This window comes from Trachemys scripta, chromosome 3, assembly GCF_013100865.1.
Source record: "Trachemys scripta elegans isolate TJP31775 chromosome 3, CAS_Tse_1.0, whole genome shotgun sequence".
NCBI lineage: Eukaryota > Metazoa > Chordata > Testudines > Emydidae > Trachemys > Trachemys scripta.
In genome coordinates this window covers 149218807-149235679 of record NC_048300.1, presented here as the reverse complement: position 1 = coordinate 149235679, position 16873 = coordinate 149218807, and the positions used below count along the sequence as shown (strand labels likewise).

General features: G+C 37.4%; 2 protein-coding genes across 3 annotated transcripts in view; one reads left to right on the top strand and one right to left on the bottom strand.

Moving 5' to 3' along the window:
• Nucleotides 1-11278, top strand: part of SMAP1 (small ArfGAP 1) — a 175203-nt gene extending 163925 nt beyond the window's left edge. For both annotated transcript variants that reach the window (XM_034766216.1, XM_034766215.1), the window contains 3 exons: nucleotides 5178-5346; nucleotides 6095-6423; nucleotides 10328-11278. In XM_034766216.1, the coding sequence (XP_034622107.1) occupies nucleotides 5178-5346; nucleotides 6095-6423; nucleotides 10328-10462 (633 nt within the window). In that variant the 3' untranslated portion in view covers nucleotides 10463-11278. The remainder of the gene's footprint in view (nucleotides 1-5177; nucleotides 5347-6094; nucleotides 6424-10327) is intronic.
• An 87-nt stretch (nucleotides 11279-11365) lies between these two features.
• B3GAT2 (beta-1,3-glucuronyltransferase 2) overlaps nucleotides 11366-16873 on the bottom strand; it is a 45136-nt gene continuing 39628 nt past the window's right edge. Inside the window, exons 3-4 of the mRNA XM_034766217.1 lie at nucleotides 11963-12111; nucleotides 11366-11875 (exon numbers count right to left, since the gene is read on the bottom strand). Coding sequence (XP_034622108.1) covers nucleotides 11789-11875; nucleotides 11963-12111 — 236 coding nt within the window. The 3' untranslated portion in view covers nucleotides 11366-11788. The remainder of the gene's footprint in view (nucleotides 11876-11962; nucleotides 12112-16873) is intronic.

Here is a 16873-nt window from a genome sequence, read left to right as displayed (position 1 = left end):
GGTCTTATAAAAGTGACAAAAATTCCAAAGTCTGATTCAAATCATTATTTGAACTTAACTTCCAGTAAGGAGAGAGTGGATTGAAGTTAAGTGATTTAGTTCAAGTAAATGATTTAGCCCATTATCATTATCTTCAAATTTAACAGAGACAGACACCCAAAAAAGTGCAAACCAGAGAAATCCAAAAGCTAGAGCAAGAAGATAGGCTCTTCATAGCATTTCTCTCCCTCTAATTTTTTATTACAGGAAGAAGGGGAATTCTCCCAAAACAGTGATGAGAGGAGGAGACAGCAACTCATGACAGACTATTATTGCTCATTTATTTAAATGAATGTCAAAAAAGTCACTACATCTGTGGGTATACAACAAGCTCTCGTGGGAGATCAAGAGGTAGTAATAACAATAATTAGAGAAATAGGTACTTCACATTAAATCCATAAAGGAACTGCAAATGTTTTTCCAAATGGCTCAGGGATGCCATAAACCCATAAGAAGGCAGAACAAATAGTAAATTAAAAAAAAATTGTCCTAATTTCCTTAGGATAAAAAGGACTCTATGACCTTGCCAAAAACTGATGTAATTTTTACAGCCTTATCAAAGGACAGAATCATACTTTGGAGGGTGAATTGTATCCATAGAACCCACAAATAATGATGGAGTCATCCTTGAAACATAACTTAGGCAACAGCCTCAGTCCTTTAAGCTTCCACTGCTTCATTCTGCTAGTCAAGAGCTTTACTAGCCTGCTAAAAAGACTTTTTTTCAACCAAAGCATAAGAATATTTGTTCTGCATAAAAGATCTTTTTCTGCCTCCATAGCAGCCCACGTTATTGGACTCCTTACACTTAAAATGTATGTCATGTAGTTGTAGCTGTGTCGATCCCAAGATACAAGGTGGGTGAGTTAATATCTTTTATTGGACCAACTTCTGTTGGTTAGAGGGACAAGCTTTCAAGCTACACAGAGCTCTTCTTCAGGTCTAGAAAAGGTACTCAAAGCGTTAGAGTGGCCCTCTAACATCTCCGCTATCATAGGACAAAAAAAGGGGATTAGTGGGTTACAGATTGTTGTCCCTTTTATGTCCTGTGAGTGTGGCAGTGTTTACGGGCGTCCAATGGTCCCTTAAAATATGTTCTAACTACTTATGCTAAACAGTCTGTTCCACCTTGCATTTAGCTGTGATACTCAGAGTATCTTTCCCAGACCTGAAGAATAGCTCTGAGACTCAAAGCTTGTCTGTCCCACCAATACTTATCAAAATGATCCATGATAGCTAACATAGCATTTACGGGCATCTGTGTCTTCATTTGAGGAAGGCAGATGTATAATTAAACAGTGTTTCTTGACCAATTCAAAATATTGGGGCAGGAAATCAGTGGACAAAGTTTTTGTAGAACCAGCTGATAAAGACAAGAAGTAGCTTTCATACATAGAAAATTTACAGACAACTCTTTCAGAACAGATAACACTGCTCTACAGCCAAAATGCTTCTGAAATAAATGTAGTCAAACTTTACTAATTCTGGGTCACTGAGAACGAAAATGATGCTTAAAATTGTTGATTGGCTCTAGTTTTCAAGATATGCTATTGGGTCAGTATATACGACCCTCGACTTGGGAATGGCAGAGGATAAGTGAGTTATAAAGGAAAGGGATCTCAATTTAAACCAGAAATGACTAAAATACATCTTTGACTGGATCTATGAATAAATCTATGACTGGGTTTGGACAGTACTTGCTTTTTAGGCAAAACAATGAATGATGCAATCTGAAACTGATATTGCGTCATACATGATATGAATTGCATCATGTTATTCCTAGAAGTCATGGATGATGCAATCATAACGAAGCTTACATCACTCTGCTGAACAAATTGCCCTAGGTCAGCTCTAGAAATCATACAGTGTCGTGCTCTCTTATTTGTCAGTGTTTGATTTTTGCAAAGGGACACATTTCTGTTTAGCCAAAGTGAGCAGAGATGCCTCGTACTTGTGTGAACAGTGCAGATAACTTCTGCTATGTTTGTGGTGAAGTGACTTTTGCATCACAAAAGCGCAGTATAACCACTGTGGTTAAGAAAGCCTATCACCTTTATTTTGGCTGCAAAATTGGAGATCAGGACAAGAGGTGGGCCCCACACATATGCTGCAACACTTGTGCAACAAAGCTTCGCCAGTGGTTGAACAGGAAAAGGAAATCTATGCCTTTTGCAGTGCCAATGATTTGGAGAGAGCCAACAGATCATACCAGCAATTGTTACTTCTGCATGGTGCTTCCAGTTGGGAAAGGTGTGTCAAAGAAGAACAAGTGGACTGTGCATTCTCCAAACATTCCATCAGCTATACGCCCAGTACCCCACGGAGAAGGACTGTCGGTTCCTGATGCACCAGAATCATTCTCACTTGAGTCAGATGAAGAAGAGGATGAAACTTCTGGTCCTGAACCATCAATGTCACAGGACCCACATTTTCTCCCATCCTCCTCCTCTGAACCACACCTCATAACACAAGGTGAACTGAATGACCTTGTCAGGGTTTTGGAACTACCCAAGAGTAAGGCAGAGCTGTTAGGCTCCAGACTACAGCAGTGGAATCTCCTGGCAGGTGATGTTAGGGTTTCCATGTTCCGTGACCGTCAAAAGGATCTTGTCCCATTCTTCTTCATGGAAGGTGATCTTGTAGCCTGCAACAAGATCGATGGTGTGATGGCAGCACTCGACATCGTTCACTATCCAGATGACAGGAGACAGCTCATTGATTCATCGAAGACGAGTCTTAAAGCTGTTTTACTGCATAATAGCAATGTTTTGCCATCAATTCCAGTTGGTCATGCAGTCCATATGAAGGAAACCTATGACAACATGAAACAACTGTTGAGGTGCATAAACTATGACCAACATCAGTGGCAGCTTTGTGGCGATTTGAAGGTTGTTGCTTTCTTGCTAGGTCTGCAGACTGGATACACAAAGTACTGCTGTTTTCTCTGCGAATGGGATAGTTGTGCAAGAGATTCCCACTACATCAAGAAAGATTGCCACTCCGACAGTCATTGGAGCCTGGGAGGAAAAGTGTTCAGCATCCACCACTTGTTGAATCAAGGAAGATTTTGTTACCACCCTTACACATCAAGCTGGGTCTGATGAAGAACTTTGTCAAGGCCATTGACAAAACACAAGCAGTTTTTCAAGTACCTCCATGGAAAATTTCCAAGGTTAAGTGAAGCTAAGATAAAGGAAGATGTCTTTGTTGGTCCTCAGATTCGTGAACTTCTTTGAGATGATGCATTTGACCATGCACTGCGTGGCAAGGAAAAGACGGCATGGAAAGCCTTCCAGTTAGTGGCAATAAATTTTCTCGGAAACAACAAGGCAGACAACTACAGGTTGTTGGTGGAAAACCTCCTCAAGGCATACAAAAGCCTTGGTTGCAACATGTCACTAAAGATATATTTTTTGCACTCTCATCTAGATTTTTTTCCACCGAACTGCGGAGCAGTGAGCGACGAGCACAGCGAGCGATTTCACCAGGACATTGCAACAATGGAGAAACGCTATCAGGGCAAATGGAGCCCATCAGTGCTTGCAGTCTATTGCTGGACAGTGACGAGCTGTTCCATTTAATGAATACAAGAGACAAGCCAAGAAGCGCCGAGTAGACAGTGAATAGGACTAAACTATGTACATAATAGTTTTTTGCCTTTTGTTTCATAATAAATTTTATTTAGATAACCCTTTTGCTGATTTTTAAAGTGTTACATAAACAGGACAGGTGAAATATCATGTAAAGCAACCATAAAGATACGAAAAGACCTAGGTTTACAATTTGATTAAAACTCTACTATCTACACAATGTACATAGACATAAAATGTAAAAACTTAAATATCTTAGAAACAGTAGCCAATCAGTTGTTTTAATTGTCATATTTGAATTCAGCACATCAAAATACATAATAAATAGCACACTTTATCTCTGAAGCAGACGACTTCTCAAAAATTGTAGACCAGTGTTATAGGGCTTACAACTGGTGTATTCTCCAGTATTGGGAGCCCATATTGGCCCAGGTATGAGGTAGATAGTTGAGGACGGGGTTTAACTCTGCAAATTCTGTGTGTGTGTGTTTGTGTGTGTGTGTGTGTGTGTGTTTGTGAGAGAGAGAGAGCGATCTTCTGATGAAAAAAAATTCCCTGTAACCTAACTCCCCGCATTTATATTAATTCTTATGGGGAAATTGAATTTGCTTAGCATCGTTTCGCTTAAAGTCACATTTTTAAGGAACAGAACTACAACATTAGCTAGGAGTTACTGAAGTGAGTTCCTATTGTTAAAATAAACATTTCATTCTGGTAGAGGATTATGTTGTATAAAGACAATATGTTGTCTGTTCAGATACCAGAGGCAAGGAATCATCTTGTTTGTGTATCAGTAACAAAATAATAGAACCTGGAGGCCATCTTTGTGTAATTTGTTTCTAAAGCATTAATTAAAAAATAATAAGGCTGAGAAAAATTGAAGGTAGACTAGAGGCTTATGAAAATTGAGATAGTGTTTATTTGCTTAGTGATAGCAAAGTAACTATCCAAAAGTCAGTTTCCAGATGTGAAAATATCAAGCAACAATTCACAGGCAACATATTTCAGAGAAGCTATGTTACTTATAATTTAGTGTAAAATTCTATTGCACGATATTCTTAGACTAAAGAAGCTAATTGTAGACAAGGTAATGTCTTCCAACACTGTGAAAAGCTTTTGTTTTAGTTCCTATCTAATTTCCTCTCTAAGAGGATTAATGAAAAATGTGAAATTGTAACGTCCTTCTTGGCTTCTTAATCATTTTTCATCATTTAACTTCATTTTATGAAGTATGCTGTCCACAGATGGAAAATTTAGGAACAGGAAGAGTCGTGTAACCAATGTATATAAGCACAAATTCACTTAGTCATTTTTGCTGCTTGTGTTAACCTGAATGGGTCCTCCTTGCAGATGCTATGCATTGGCAGGTATTTGGGTTTCTTTGTGGTAATATTACAAATTCTAAAATACTGATTCATTTACAGCTAATTTAATAACCAAATTGCTTTTAATTTAGTTTGGGAGTGAGAATGCACAGCTCTTAATCTGATATAATTTCCACTGGTAGCTTCATTCAATAGCCTGTCTGTTTTGACCTTTATTTCCCAGAGCACTTCCACTAAACCAACAGCAGCCACCTTATCTGCTGCATCCGGGGATCTTGATCTATTCACTGAGCAAACAACAAAATCAGAAGAGTCAGCAAAGAAACAACTCTCCAAAGACTCCATCTTATCACTGTATGGCACTGGGACCATGCAGCAGCAAAATGCTCCAGGTAATTAATTTTCAAATCCTGTTTCCAAAGTGATTCAATTTTTAAGCAGTGTTTAGAATATAGTAATTATAATCTGCTGTCAACATGAAATTAAACACATTTGTCCTTATTTATGTATATTCAAGTAGATTTGTTTGTTCTTACCATTTTCACAGCTGAAAAGTTAAAATGAATGAAGCATTAAGACTAGAAGAAAAAGTAGTACAGGATTCAGGCTGATTTTATTTTATTAGATGTTATAGCTGTTCTCATATTATAATCACATACAAAATATACTGATAATCCTAATTTTTATTATTTGATATAACTTGTTGTATGATCATTCATTACTTGGGTATGCAATGAGATTCCTCAGTATGTGAACAGAAGACTGCCTAAATCATTACAAAGTCATGTTTTGATCTCATTAAACTGGTGGGAATCCACTAATTTTCAGTAGTGTGACTGAGATAAGAGATGCTGGTGCAAATGAGATAAAAAATTGGCTCTGAGGCTGAAGAGTTCAGCTTTGGCAGTTAAACTGTTATTTTTTGTGCCATTTTTGTTAATACACCATTCTTTCTTATCGCTTTCGCAGTTTTGCCAGATACTGATTTTGTGTACAATAGGGTGGACAGAATCAGCTCTACAAATTACCTTCTAAAACTGGCATTTAGTGATTCAAACTTTAGGGAAGAAAATCAGTAAAAAATATTTTTCTTCCTTTCTGTTCCTCCCTCTTCCCCCCCCCTCCCTTTCCAAAATGCAGGTATTTTCATGGGATCTTCTTCCATGCCATTTACCACACAACCATCAACTCATTTTCAAGGTTTTCCAGCCATGGGAGTACCTGTGCCTGCAGCTGGTGGAATGATGGGAAATATGATGGGACAATCAGTGCCTGTCATAGGACAGAACACAGGTATGATGGTGGGCATGGGAATGCCCAATGGTTTCACTGGCACTACACAAACTGGTGTGATGGGACTTCCTCAAAATGTCGTTGGACCCCAAGGAGGAATGGTGGGACAAATGGTTACTGCACAAAATAACTATGGCATGCAACAAAATCAACAGGCTCAATGGAACATCTCTCAGGTGAGGATTTTTTTGCCCCTATATTGATTGGATAAAAGTTACTGTTTTATGAATGGTTACAAAGTAGCAGCCGTGTTAGTCTGTATCCGCAAAAAGAACAGGAGTACTTGTGGCACCTTAGAGACTAACAAATTTATTTCAGCATAAGCTTTTGTGGGCTACAGCTCACTTCTTCAGATGCATAGAGTGGACACTGCATCCGAAGAAGTGAGCTGTAGCCCACGAAAGCTTATGCTGAAATAAATTTGTTAGTCTCTAAGGTGCCACAAAGGTCTCTAAGGTGTCCTGTTGTTTTTGTTTTATGAATAAAATCATTCGTTTTCTACAAGCTATACTTGGAAAGCTGTAGCTCTGTTCTGTTGTAGACCCTGTGATGAAACTGTTTCTTCCATGTCTGAGACGGCTGCATAAAATTACAGATGTGATGCATTTAAACTTAGAGTAAAGAAACCAGCTATAATTTTGAGTGCAATTTAGCCAACTCCTAGAACAAATTGAACAATGTACTTTAAAATGACTACCACAAATACCACAATCTCTGAGTTACTGTGTATTAACTGCTGTTGCCCAATTCATGGAGCCAGATTCTCCAATCAGTTGTATGTGTGTAACTCCATTCATTTTAATGGTATTGCACGCATGTAAGTGAGCACAGAACTTAGACCCAATGAGAATGGCCATTTGCCATTCATCTGCACTTTCAAATGAGATACTTTAAAATAGGCTTTAGTGGAGGATGCACATTACTGTTTGTGCCCTGACTCTACTGTAGTTGAATAATGGTTAGTCTAACCAAATAATCTGAAAATAGTTTACCCTTTTTTTATTTTGATAAAACATGTTTGAAGGTTCCATTGTAGTAACAATTATAAAGAGTGTTGATGTGTGTGCTCAGTACTGTATTTGTCAGTGGTGCCCAAACTTTTCCTGTCATGGCCCCCCCTTACCAGTAATGGAATCTGTCCGCCTCCCATCCACCCCCATTATTGAACAGCTAAAGCTTCTGCAGCATAGGACCTTGGGCTGACAGCGAAGCTGGGGGCAGAACTGGGGATGGTGGTGGTGAGGGAATGAGGGTGGAGTGGGGCTAGGTGGCACTCCCTCCCCATGCCATGGGGGCTGGCCCACGCCCTGCCACGTGCCCCTCCCGAACGTACTTTCGTGCCCCCCAACAAGGGTGTATCCCACAGTTTGGGGACCACTGATTTAAGCGATTCAGTGTAACATTCTAAAAGCAAATTTTTCAAAAGAGAGGTTAATTTTATATCTAAATTAATTTTTGTTTTCATTGGAAGTTTAAGGAGCTAAACATGTATAGCATAATCATTCATTTTGTATTTAATGTACATGATTTTAATCGATCATGTTAAGTTTTGGTCTCAACATACATATCATAATTTCAAATTTAATTTTAAATATTTATATTTGAAAACTTTGTATTTAATTTACATTTTAAAAAATCATATTTTTAAATAATTGATTTATATCTTAACAGGGTGGATAACAAATATTTTTTGCTTATAGGTCAAATCTTACAATTGTATCATTTTCTAAAAAATAAGTTAAGTATAAGTCCCAAAACAGCTTGCATTTTTCCAAATATGGGGTTTTCTGGGAACAGGACATTTTTAAAAAATGAAAACATAGTTACATAATTGTATATAATCTACCAACAATTATAGCTAAATATTTGTTTCTCTTAAGTAATTTTTGTGGCATATGCTAATTCTGCACAAACATTTTGCTAATAAATTTATATAAAATATAGTTGAAAAATCACAGGCTTTTGTATGTAAATATAAAATAAAGCCTTCCTTTCCAGTTTGAAAACAATCTGTTGGATAGGTTCATTTTGTAATAGTTCATGAAAATGAGAAAGTCAGTGTTCTGTATTTCTAGATCATAAAGCACACTCAAGAATGAGATGCTGCACTTTCCTTGATCAGCAAATGAGAGACAACTCAATTCATAAAAGATCTGAAATATTCCAGAGCCTTCACTCCCTGCAAACAGATACAATTAAAAATTCAGTATCACACTGCAAACATAATTTTGAAATTTGGATAGAGAACACTTTTTAAAAAAAAAAAAAAAAAAAATGAAATCTTTAGCCTCTATCTGCAGAAAACTCTCTGTAAAGCTTGATCATTCATAGTTCATTTCTTTAAACTTTGGATGGACTAATTCACAAAAAAGGTTTAATTAATTAAAAAGGACATCCAGTTACTGCCTTTCATTTAATTTTCGTATAATGATCCAAAAAATGAGTCATTTTACGAAGGTGGTAAGAATACTGCTTACCTTCTACCAAAGTAATTAATTCACAGAAATTTTTAAGAATCAATATAAAGATAGTCTTCTCCTACCAAAACATTCTAGTGATTAAAAAAAATCAAAAATGTAATTGCAGAATAAATATGCACTAAGTAAAATCATATTTATCTGAAGTGTTCTGGGAACAAAACAGCAGTGGGAGAAATTAGGATTTTAAATAACGCTTAGGAGTTACTGGGTAAGTGATGACTGCAGGGGAACGTAACAGGTAAGAGGCCATTTTGATAAACAGTGTTGAGATAAACAGGATTGTACACTCACTTTTGAATTGTAATTTTAAAAAAATCATAGTGTGAAGGATTTTGCTGAAAGTACTTTAAAATTCATTTAATAGTTACTGTGAATATTTCACTTTGATAGAGTAAAATTATGTTACGATGATAGCTAATGTCCTGACTCTTCTAATTCATATATACAAAGTCAAACCAGTAATAACTGAAACATGGAAATTATAAAATGCAGGATAGATTAACCTGTGGACTAAAATGCTGACTGAAAATGCTACACTATTTTTATTTTGTGGAATAAGTTAACTCAGTTTTTTGAACTAGAGGGTAAGAGACTACTACTACAGATACCCAAAAATCTTCATTGCATCCAATGAGGGGGACACATCAGGTTAGAATTAGATATTTGGAAAAAACTCTTAACATCTTAGCTTAAGGCTGAAATTTTTGAAAAACTGTTTTACTTCACCATTTATGTTTACATACGTGATTACTTTTCAAAGCATAATGGCAGCCACTACTTTCAGACACATTTTAGTTTATTCATACTGAGAAATGCTGTTTACCTTAATACATTTTCAGATTGCAAAGCTGACCAGAACATTACAAATTAACATAGTGTAATAAATCTATATAACCCCTTAAAGTACACTTCATATGTTTATTATAGATGTAAGCAGCAGTGTAATTATTTTATCATTCCTCTCCAGTTACAAATGTTTTAGTGATGAGACAGTATTAACACGATTCTTACCTTGCTTTCTCCTGACTGGCCAAACACCTGGAAGCCTACTTTGTTGATGTGCTAAACCAGCTTTTGACAGGCGTTTCATTTAATAAAAAAATTAAATGCTGTTTTTGTATATTTGGATTTCCATCCAAATGGAGCTTGCCTTCAATCACAAATAAAAATATTATGAATCATCTAATTAATACTTCATTCACCATTTTCTAACATAAAATGTAAAAATTAAGACTCTAAAGGTGAGTTAAGCTATATAATTGTTTAAATAAATATGTATAAATACACTGTATCTTGCTGGTTAGCCAAAAAAAGGACCTCATTTAGCAGCAAATAACGTTGTAATAGGCTGATTCTTATTAGTTGATAACTTTCTTTAGGAAAATAACTAAAAATTACAAATGCAAAATATGATTAAAATCAATTTGTTAAATCAAGGTTTCCTGCTTGCTGATTTAAATTAGGGATTTAAATCAATCCACCATTTTGTTCCCTAACATTATATTTACTTGGTTTAGGAACCCTTTTACTGTTTCAAGCTGATAAAAAGTTTGTGTGCTCTAACACCAGTACTAACTAGAACTGTGTGTGCATTTCACAGATGAATCAGCAAATGGCTGGCATGAATCTCACTAGTTCCAGCAATGTGATGGGCTTTGGCCAGCCCCCCAATACAGTGGCAGGATGGACAGGAAGCTCTTCAGGTCAGACTCTCAGCACACAACTGTGGAAATGAAAATTGCAACAGAAGTTTCATGCAGAACAGTCACTTGACATTCCTTGCTCAAATGCATTTATTCTTTTTCTTTTCTCCCAGTTGTTCAGATTAAGAAGTTATCTAACTGACTGTGTTGTGGGCTATATTGATTTAAATTTGATGTGGCGGAAAGCAGATTGAGAATACATTTATATATCATTGGCAGCTCTTTCATATTACAGTACATATGATTTCATAAACCATATCAACCAGCTGCTTTACCAATTGCATACTCAATTTTTTTTCTCAAAATTATAGATCAAACGTTTGCATATAAGGGACGTAGCTATCATGTTAGTAATATCTCTAAATATATAAACCTTGCCCCCCAGATTACCCAGTAACCCTTGTAGAAGGTACTGTATGAACAAATGTTTAATCATATAAATAGAATGTAAATGTATCACTGAACAATGTTTTTAGTGTATCAAACATACTGTGTTTTATCATTCATTTCACTGTGATGTTATTATGGTGTGCTTAACAGGGAACATGGTTAGTGAAAGCAAGATAAACCTGGATATTACTGTAGTTCCACACATTTTTAGTTTATTCTTTTAAAACATGAATATTTGATCCATTTGAATTTCCTGTGACAAAATATGCAATTTGGCTCCATATGTGTATGGGTATAGAGAACTTATTGCACAATATGCATACAGGGTAACTCACCACATAAGGATACTTTTTGTCCTTGCAGATATATCCAGGTTTGACAGTAATTGTGTTTACATTTTATGGTGCCTCGTATTGATAAAATGTTATTTCCCTATATTAAAAAGATAAAGCCATAAACCATTGTGTGGTTTTTATTTCATGCTGTATGATCTACCTTGTCACTGTGACTTCAAGAAAGTTGTTGTGTAATACAAGAAAAACACATTTAATCTGGAAAGTGCTTTTAACAAATATTTTTGGTGACCAACATTTTGCAATCTTAAACCAGTTTATAATAATTCCATCAATTAAGTTGGATAAATAATGTTTCTGAAAATGTTGCACTTCAGTTCTTTCAGTCTTGATTGGTATTACTATGTGGAAACTCTTAAAACAAATGCTTATATTTGAGTTCAATGATACTGAGCTGAGAAATGCATGCAAAACAAGACAAAAGATGTTATGTCTCTTAAGATATCAGATTTGCTTATCTGACAAATTTTTGTTTGTACAGAAGTCCATCAGATGACGAGTACAGGATGTTGCAGAGTGGTAGATTGTACACTGCTTGAATTCTTAATTGAAGTTTCAGGCATCTTCAGCCACATCCATTTCCTATGGTATGTCCCCCACAGTTATATCTCTAGATCATACCTCAATTTTAACTGTGTCTAGGTGGTATTTTGGCTCATTACCTAGATTTACCTTTTCTGTTCGAGTGTGCCATACAAGAACCTAAAAAACAGAAGGTTAATTAGTGCAGTATTCGGTAATCTACAAAGATTAGCTATAAGTATTCTGCAATGATAGTGGAATTGGTACCTTTGTGCAATTGTTTGCTTTTGGTTCCAGCTCCTCCACGGTTGTTATCTGTTTCAGAAAATCAGATTCTTGCATTCCTGGTTGAGACCCACGGCGTTTGAATACAGCTTTAGGGTTTGACAGAATCACCTGAAGGCTCACAGCAAATCCTTTAAGACAAGTTTTTAAAATAAGAAGTCAAAAGTTTTAAATTTTTCACGTGGATATCATTTAAATCTGAAAATGGTTAGGAACTTGCATATTTGTTGTTTTATATTCCTATGTATTATTTGGGTAGACTTTTACGTACTGTACAATTGTAGAGTAAAACCTATTGATGAAATTGATTTCTTTTTGCTGTGAAATTGTTTCACTTAATTTCTGCACATTTATACCTACTGCCTATTGTGCAACAAAATCAGTTTTGTTTTTATATTTTCTTTTAGCTGATTAACTGTGCTGTCTCAAAAATCAATGCTTTCTCTTACTTTTCATTATCTTGGTAAATATAAACCAATACCAATACAAATGTTATGAATTCACATGTGCTAGTATAAACACTTCCAGCTCAAACATGAAGGTAAGTTAAAACAGGAAGACTAAGCCAAGCAGCTCAGTGTCTTCTCTGAAATAGCTTTTTTAGTTACTGAAGTTTAGGATTTCAAACTGAACTCTGTTGTTGCTGGAAGGCAAGTAAATTTAGATTGATTTTGGCATTATAATTTATATTGTTTGTATTAATAGTTTGGTGTACAAAAAAAATACATGTTTTATTAAAGAAGTATCCACAGATCTCCAGATTGTAGTCACCTAACCCAACACAAGCCAACTGACAAGTTTTAGGACTAAGCAGTCTGACATGTATGCTTATAATATGAGCTGGCCAGTTTTTGAAAAACATTCAACACAAGGGCAACACACCTACTGGAAAAAGAAATTACAGATGCTCATTCTAAGGCACGTATTAACAGACCTGTTACATTCACCAATAAAATGCTCCTCAAGGGCAGTTTGGAATGGTGTCCATTGTATTTTTCTCAAAGGAGTCACAACATAATTTTGAAATCTGTTCTGGAATACTGGCGAGAGCTATTTAATGCTGCAAAGAGTCTGAAATGTAACTTTATTGGCATATATATCAGTCCCATTTTCTACTACAATAATCCTGCAGGGATACTTTCTCTGAAATGATCATATCTGAAGGAACTGTAGTATCTTATCAGGTCCCTTTAGTGCAGCATCCTTTTTAGATATGAAAGTGCAACTGAATAAAAAGGAAATATTTTCATGCATCACATGCAAAACAGCTTTTAAGTGCTGTTGTTGCCGATGCAAAACAGCTTTTAAGTGCTGTTGTTGCCGTCTTGCAAGTACTTGAGTTAGACCTGAAAATAGATGGTCTCCACTTTAGCAAGTCAAGTCAGGTACCAACAGGGGAGATCTAAAAATAGTACAGCTTGTAAAGCCATTCTGAAACTGATTCAGGTAAAACAGTTTATATTTTCTGAACACCTTGATTAGTTCTGGGGACAAATTTTTAGGCAGTTTATCATTTTAATCTTTTCCATATGCATCTGTCCTTCCCCCACACTTATTCATGCTCATTTTACCTAGGTTACAGAGGTGCATATACAAAGGATCCTCTCTCTCTCTCAATAGGGAAAGCCTTAATTTCCTCACTGCCTGAAGTGTTAGATGATCAGAAATGATTCTGAAGTTTGAGTCATTAGTTCATAGGCAATTGCTTTTTGCTGTATGTCAAAGCAGTCATCTTAGCTTAAATATCTCACCAGAAACCTACCAACCACAATTCTGCTTTGAGGCTGTAGCCAGACCTTAGTCTGGGAGAGGCTAGAGGGGACAGGAAGTAAAGCGGAGGATGTAAATCAAACTCCAGTGTATCTGTGGGGACATCTGACCCTACCCAACAAGAGACGTACGGCTGACCATGCAAGAACACATGGAAACATTACAGGCTGCAGTGGCAAAAGATCTGCCCTGCTTGGTCATACTTGGGCATGAATGGAAGTTCTTCAAAGAAGTGGTCAAAGAGTGGCAGGGCACCTCATTGGAGAAAGTGGAGCTGGAAGACCCGAGAAGGCAGGAGACAGCTGCAGTGGCCAAGAGGGAGCCTTGGGAAGAAATGGGATCAAAGGAAGATGAAGAAAGACCCTCCCCATTAGTGAAGGATATGTCACCTGGGGCCATAGGGGCTTGCCACTGCCCGTCAACCTAGACCTACTTTCCAATGAGGGGGACTTTTGTGGAAGAACAAAGAAACAACCCCACACTGAGCAAGGTTTATGAGCAGCTTGCCTGTGCGGACAGCAAACTACTGGATCCCCAGCAGTTGAAACAGTGGCCCCATTTTGAACAAATAGGCAAGAGAGCATACCAGGCGATGAAGGATCCTAGAATGGGAGAGGTATGAATGCAACACCTAATATTGAGGAAGTTTCAAAGGAGGGTACTACAGTTGTCCCATACAGCCCCATATGGGCGTCACTTAGGAAGAGAGAAGATGTTTGACAGGTGACCCTGAGATTCTACTGGCGGGGCATCCACCTGGATGTGGGATACTATTGTGCCTTATTCGAATGCCAGTGGAAGGGCCCAAAGATGGTCTCCCAGCTAACACTACCCATTGTGAGAGTGCCCTTCAAACAAATAGGCATAAACATGGTGAGCCTGTTAGACATGTCTGCAGCAGGGCACAAATGCATACTTGTATTGATAAAGTAATGCACATTGGAAAACATAATCCCAACTATACATATAAAATGATGGGGTCTAAATTAGCTGTTACCACTCATGAAAGAGATTCTCCGAAAACATCCACTGGTGGTGTGGCAGTTAAAAAAATCTAACAACGTTGTGAATCACGAAGAAAGGGATAGATAAAAAGACATCATATTATCTCTATATAAATCCATGGTGTGCCCACATCTTGACTACTGCATGCAGATGTTTGCCTCATCTCAAAAAAGATATATTGGAATTGGAAAAGGTTCAAAAAAGGGCAACAAAATTGATTAAGGGTATGAAACAGCTGCCGTGTGAGAAGAGATTAATAAAATTGGGACTTTACAGCTTGGAAAAGAGATGACTAAGAGAGAGGATATGACAGAGATCTATAAAATCATGACTGGTGTGGAGAAAGTAAAAAAGGAAGTGTTATTTACTCCTCCTAACACAAGAACGAGGGGTCACCAAATGAAATCAATAGGCAGCAGATTTAAAACAAAAGGAAGTATTTCTTCACACAACGCACAGTCAACCTGTGGAACTCTTTGCCAGGGCATGTTGTGAAGGCCAAGACTATAATAGGGTTCAAAAAAGAACTAGATAAGTTCATGGAGAATAGGTCCATCAATGGCTATTAGCCAGGATGGGCAGGGATAGTGTTCCTAGTTTCTATTTGCCAGAAGCTGGGAATGGGTAAAAGGATGGATGGATCACTTGATGGTTAACTGTTCTGTTCATTCCCTCTGGGGCACCTGGCATTGGCCACTGTCAGAAGACAGGATACTGGGCTAGATGGACCTTTGGTCTGACCCAGTATGGCCATTCTTAATATGAGAATGCAGCCTCCTGGGCCACAGTAAAGGGGACTCCTGCTACCTCAGTCCAGCAGCCGGGAGGGGGAGGAAGGAGAAGAGAGAGCCCAGTGTCCTGCAGCATAAGGCAGCGGCCTCAAAACTGGATTCTATTTCCCCACCCATACACTTCCTCTGTCACTGAAAGTGCTTGTCTGAAAAACATTAGAATTTTTCTTCAAGGTTACCTTTGCCATCAAGTGTTAACTTGGTTCCCTTTTCTGCTAAACATATTTTTGGCTTCTCAACTCAGTCTTAATTGTATAGACAATCTGAGAGCTTCTCTACATGATACTTTAGTCTACATAAGTGTGTCACTCACTAACTGGCCCATATGGACCCTTCTAATGTGCACTAAACATTTTCTTATGCATCTTAACATAGTGCTGTTTGAAACAGAGCTACATTCACACACACTAAGGAACTTTTAGTAAACACCATCAGGCCAGTTAGCACACACAACATGCTCATGTGCACTGAAATTTACAGCCCTGTAATGTGGACTAAAGCGCCATCTAGACAAGGCCTGAGTAGGCAAACTCATTTTTTCCCTTCATTTGTCTTTATTCTGTAAGAACAGAAACCAAATGGCTCGGTAGCTGAGAAAGACTGAGGCCTTACTGGTGAAAAGGACTTCACCAAGGAAGGAGGCCTATTGTCCTAAATGGAGACATTCACTCTTCCTGAATATTGAAAGAAAAATTGTATATAGGTGCACACATGCACACGCCCTCGTTGATGCAAGAACATGCTATGGTTATTGTCTAGTTAATACATTTCTAACAATTTGCCCAGCCACTGCTTCTTTTCTGTGGGAAGTTATAAAGAAAATGTATTTCTGCACAGCATTTGCTGCTTAGATTTATCTGTGAATACACATAAATCCCTTCATTTAAAGCAAGCAGTTGTGAATGTTAGCTCCTTAGTGGCAGTGGCTACACTGCTGGTCATGGTCCCAGATGAGAAAATTAACCCTTGACTGACCACATTCTTTCTGAATAGCTTTCAAGGAACAAGCACGGCAAAAAGCTTATCAGCTCTAAAGTAACTTGCATGTACTCTCTTTATCTACGGGCAGTATCCAAACCTCATAGATTCTCTGACTTCCAAAGCCAGACTTACCCAAGCCTAGGAAATAAGGCAACATACACTAATAGATTTGAAAGTATGTTGGGAGTAAAAACCTGAATGTTGCCTGTGGGCTTCAGCCTAGCCCTTATCTCCCTGCAAAAAAATCCCATGTCATTCCACAGCAGGATATTTTCTTTTAAAGCGTAAATTAGGGTTTTTAAAAAATAAATCTGGCGCTGAAAACATTCTTCCCTTGCTTAGCCTC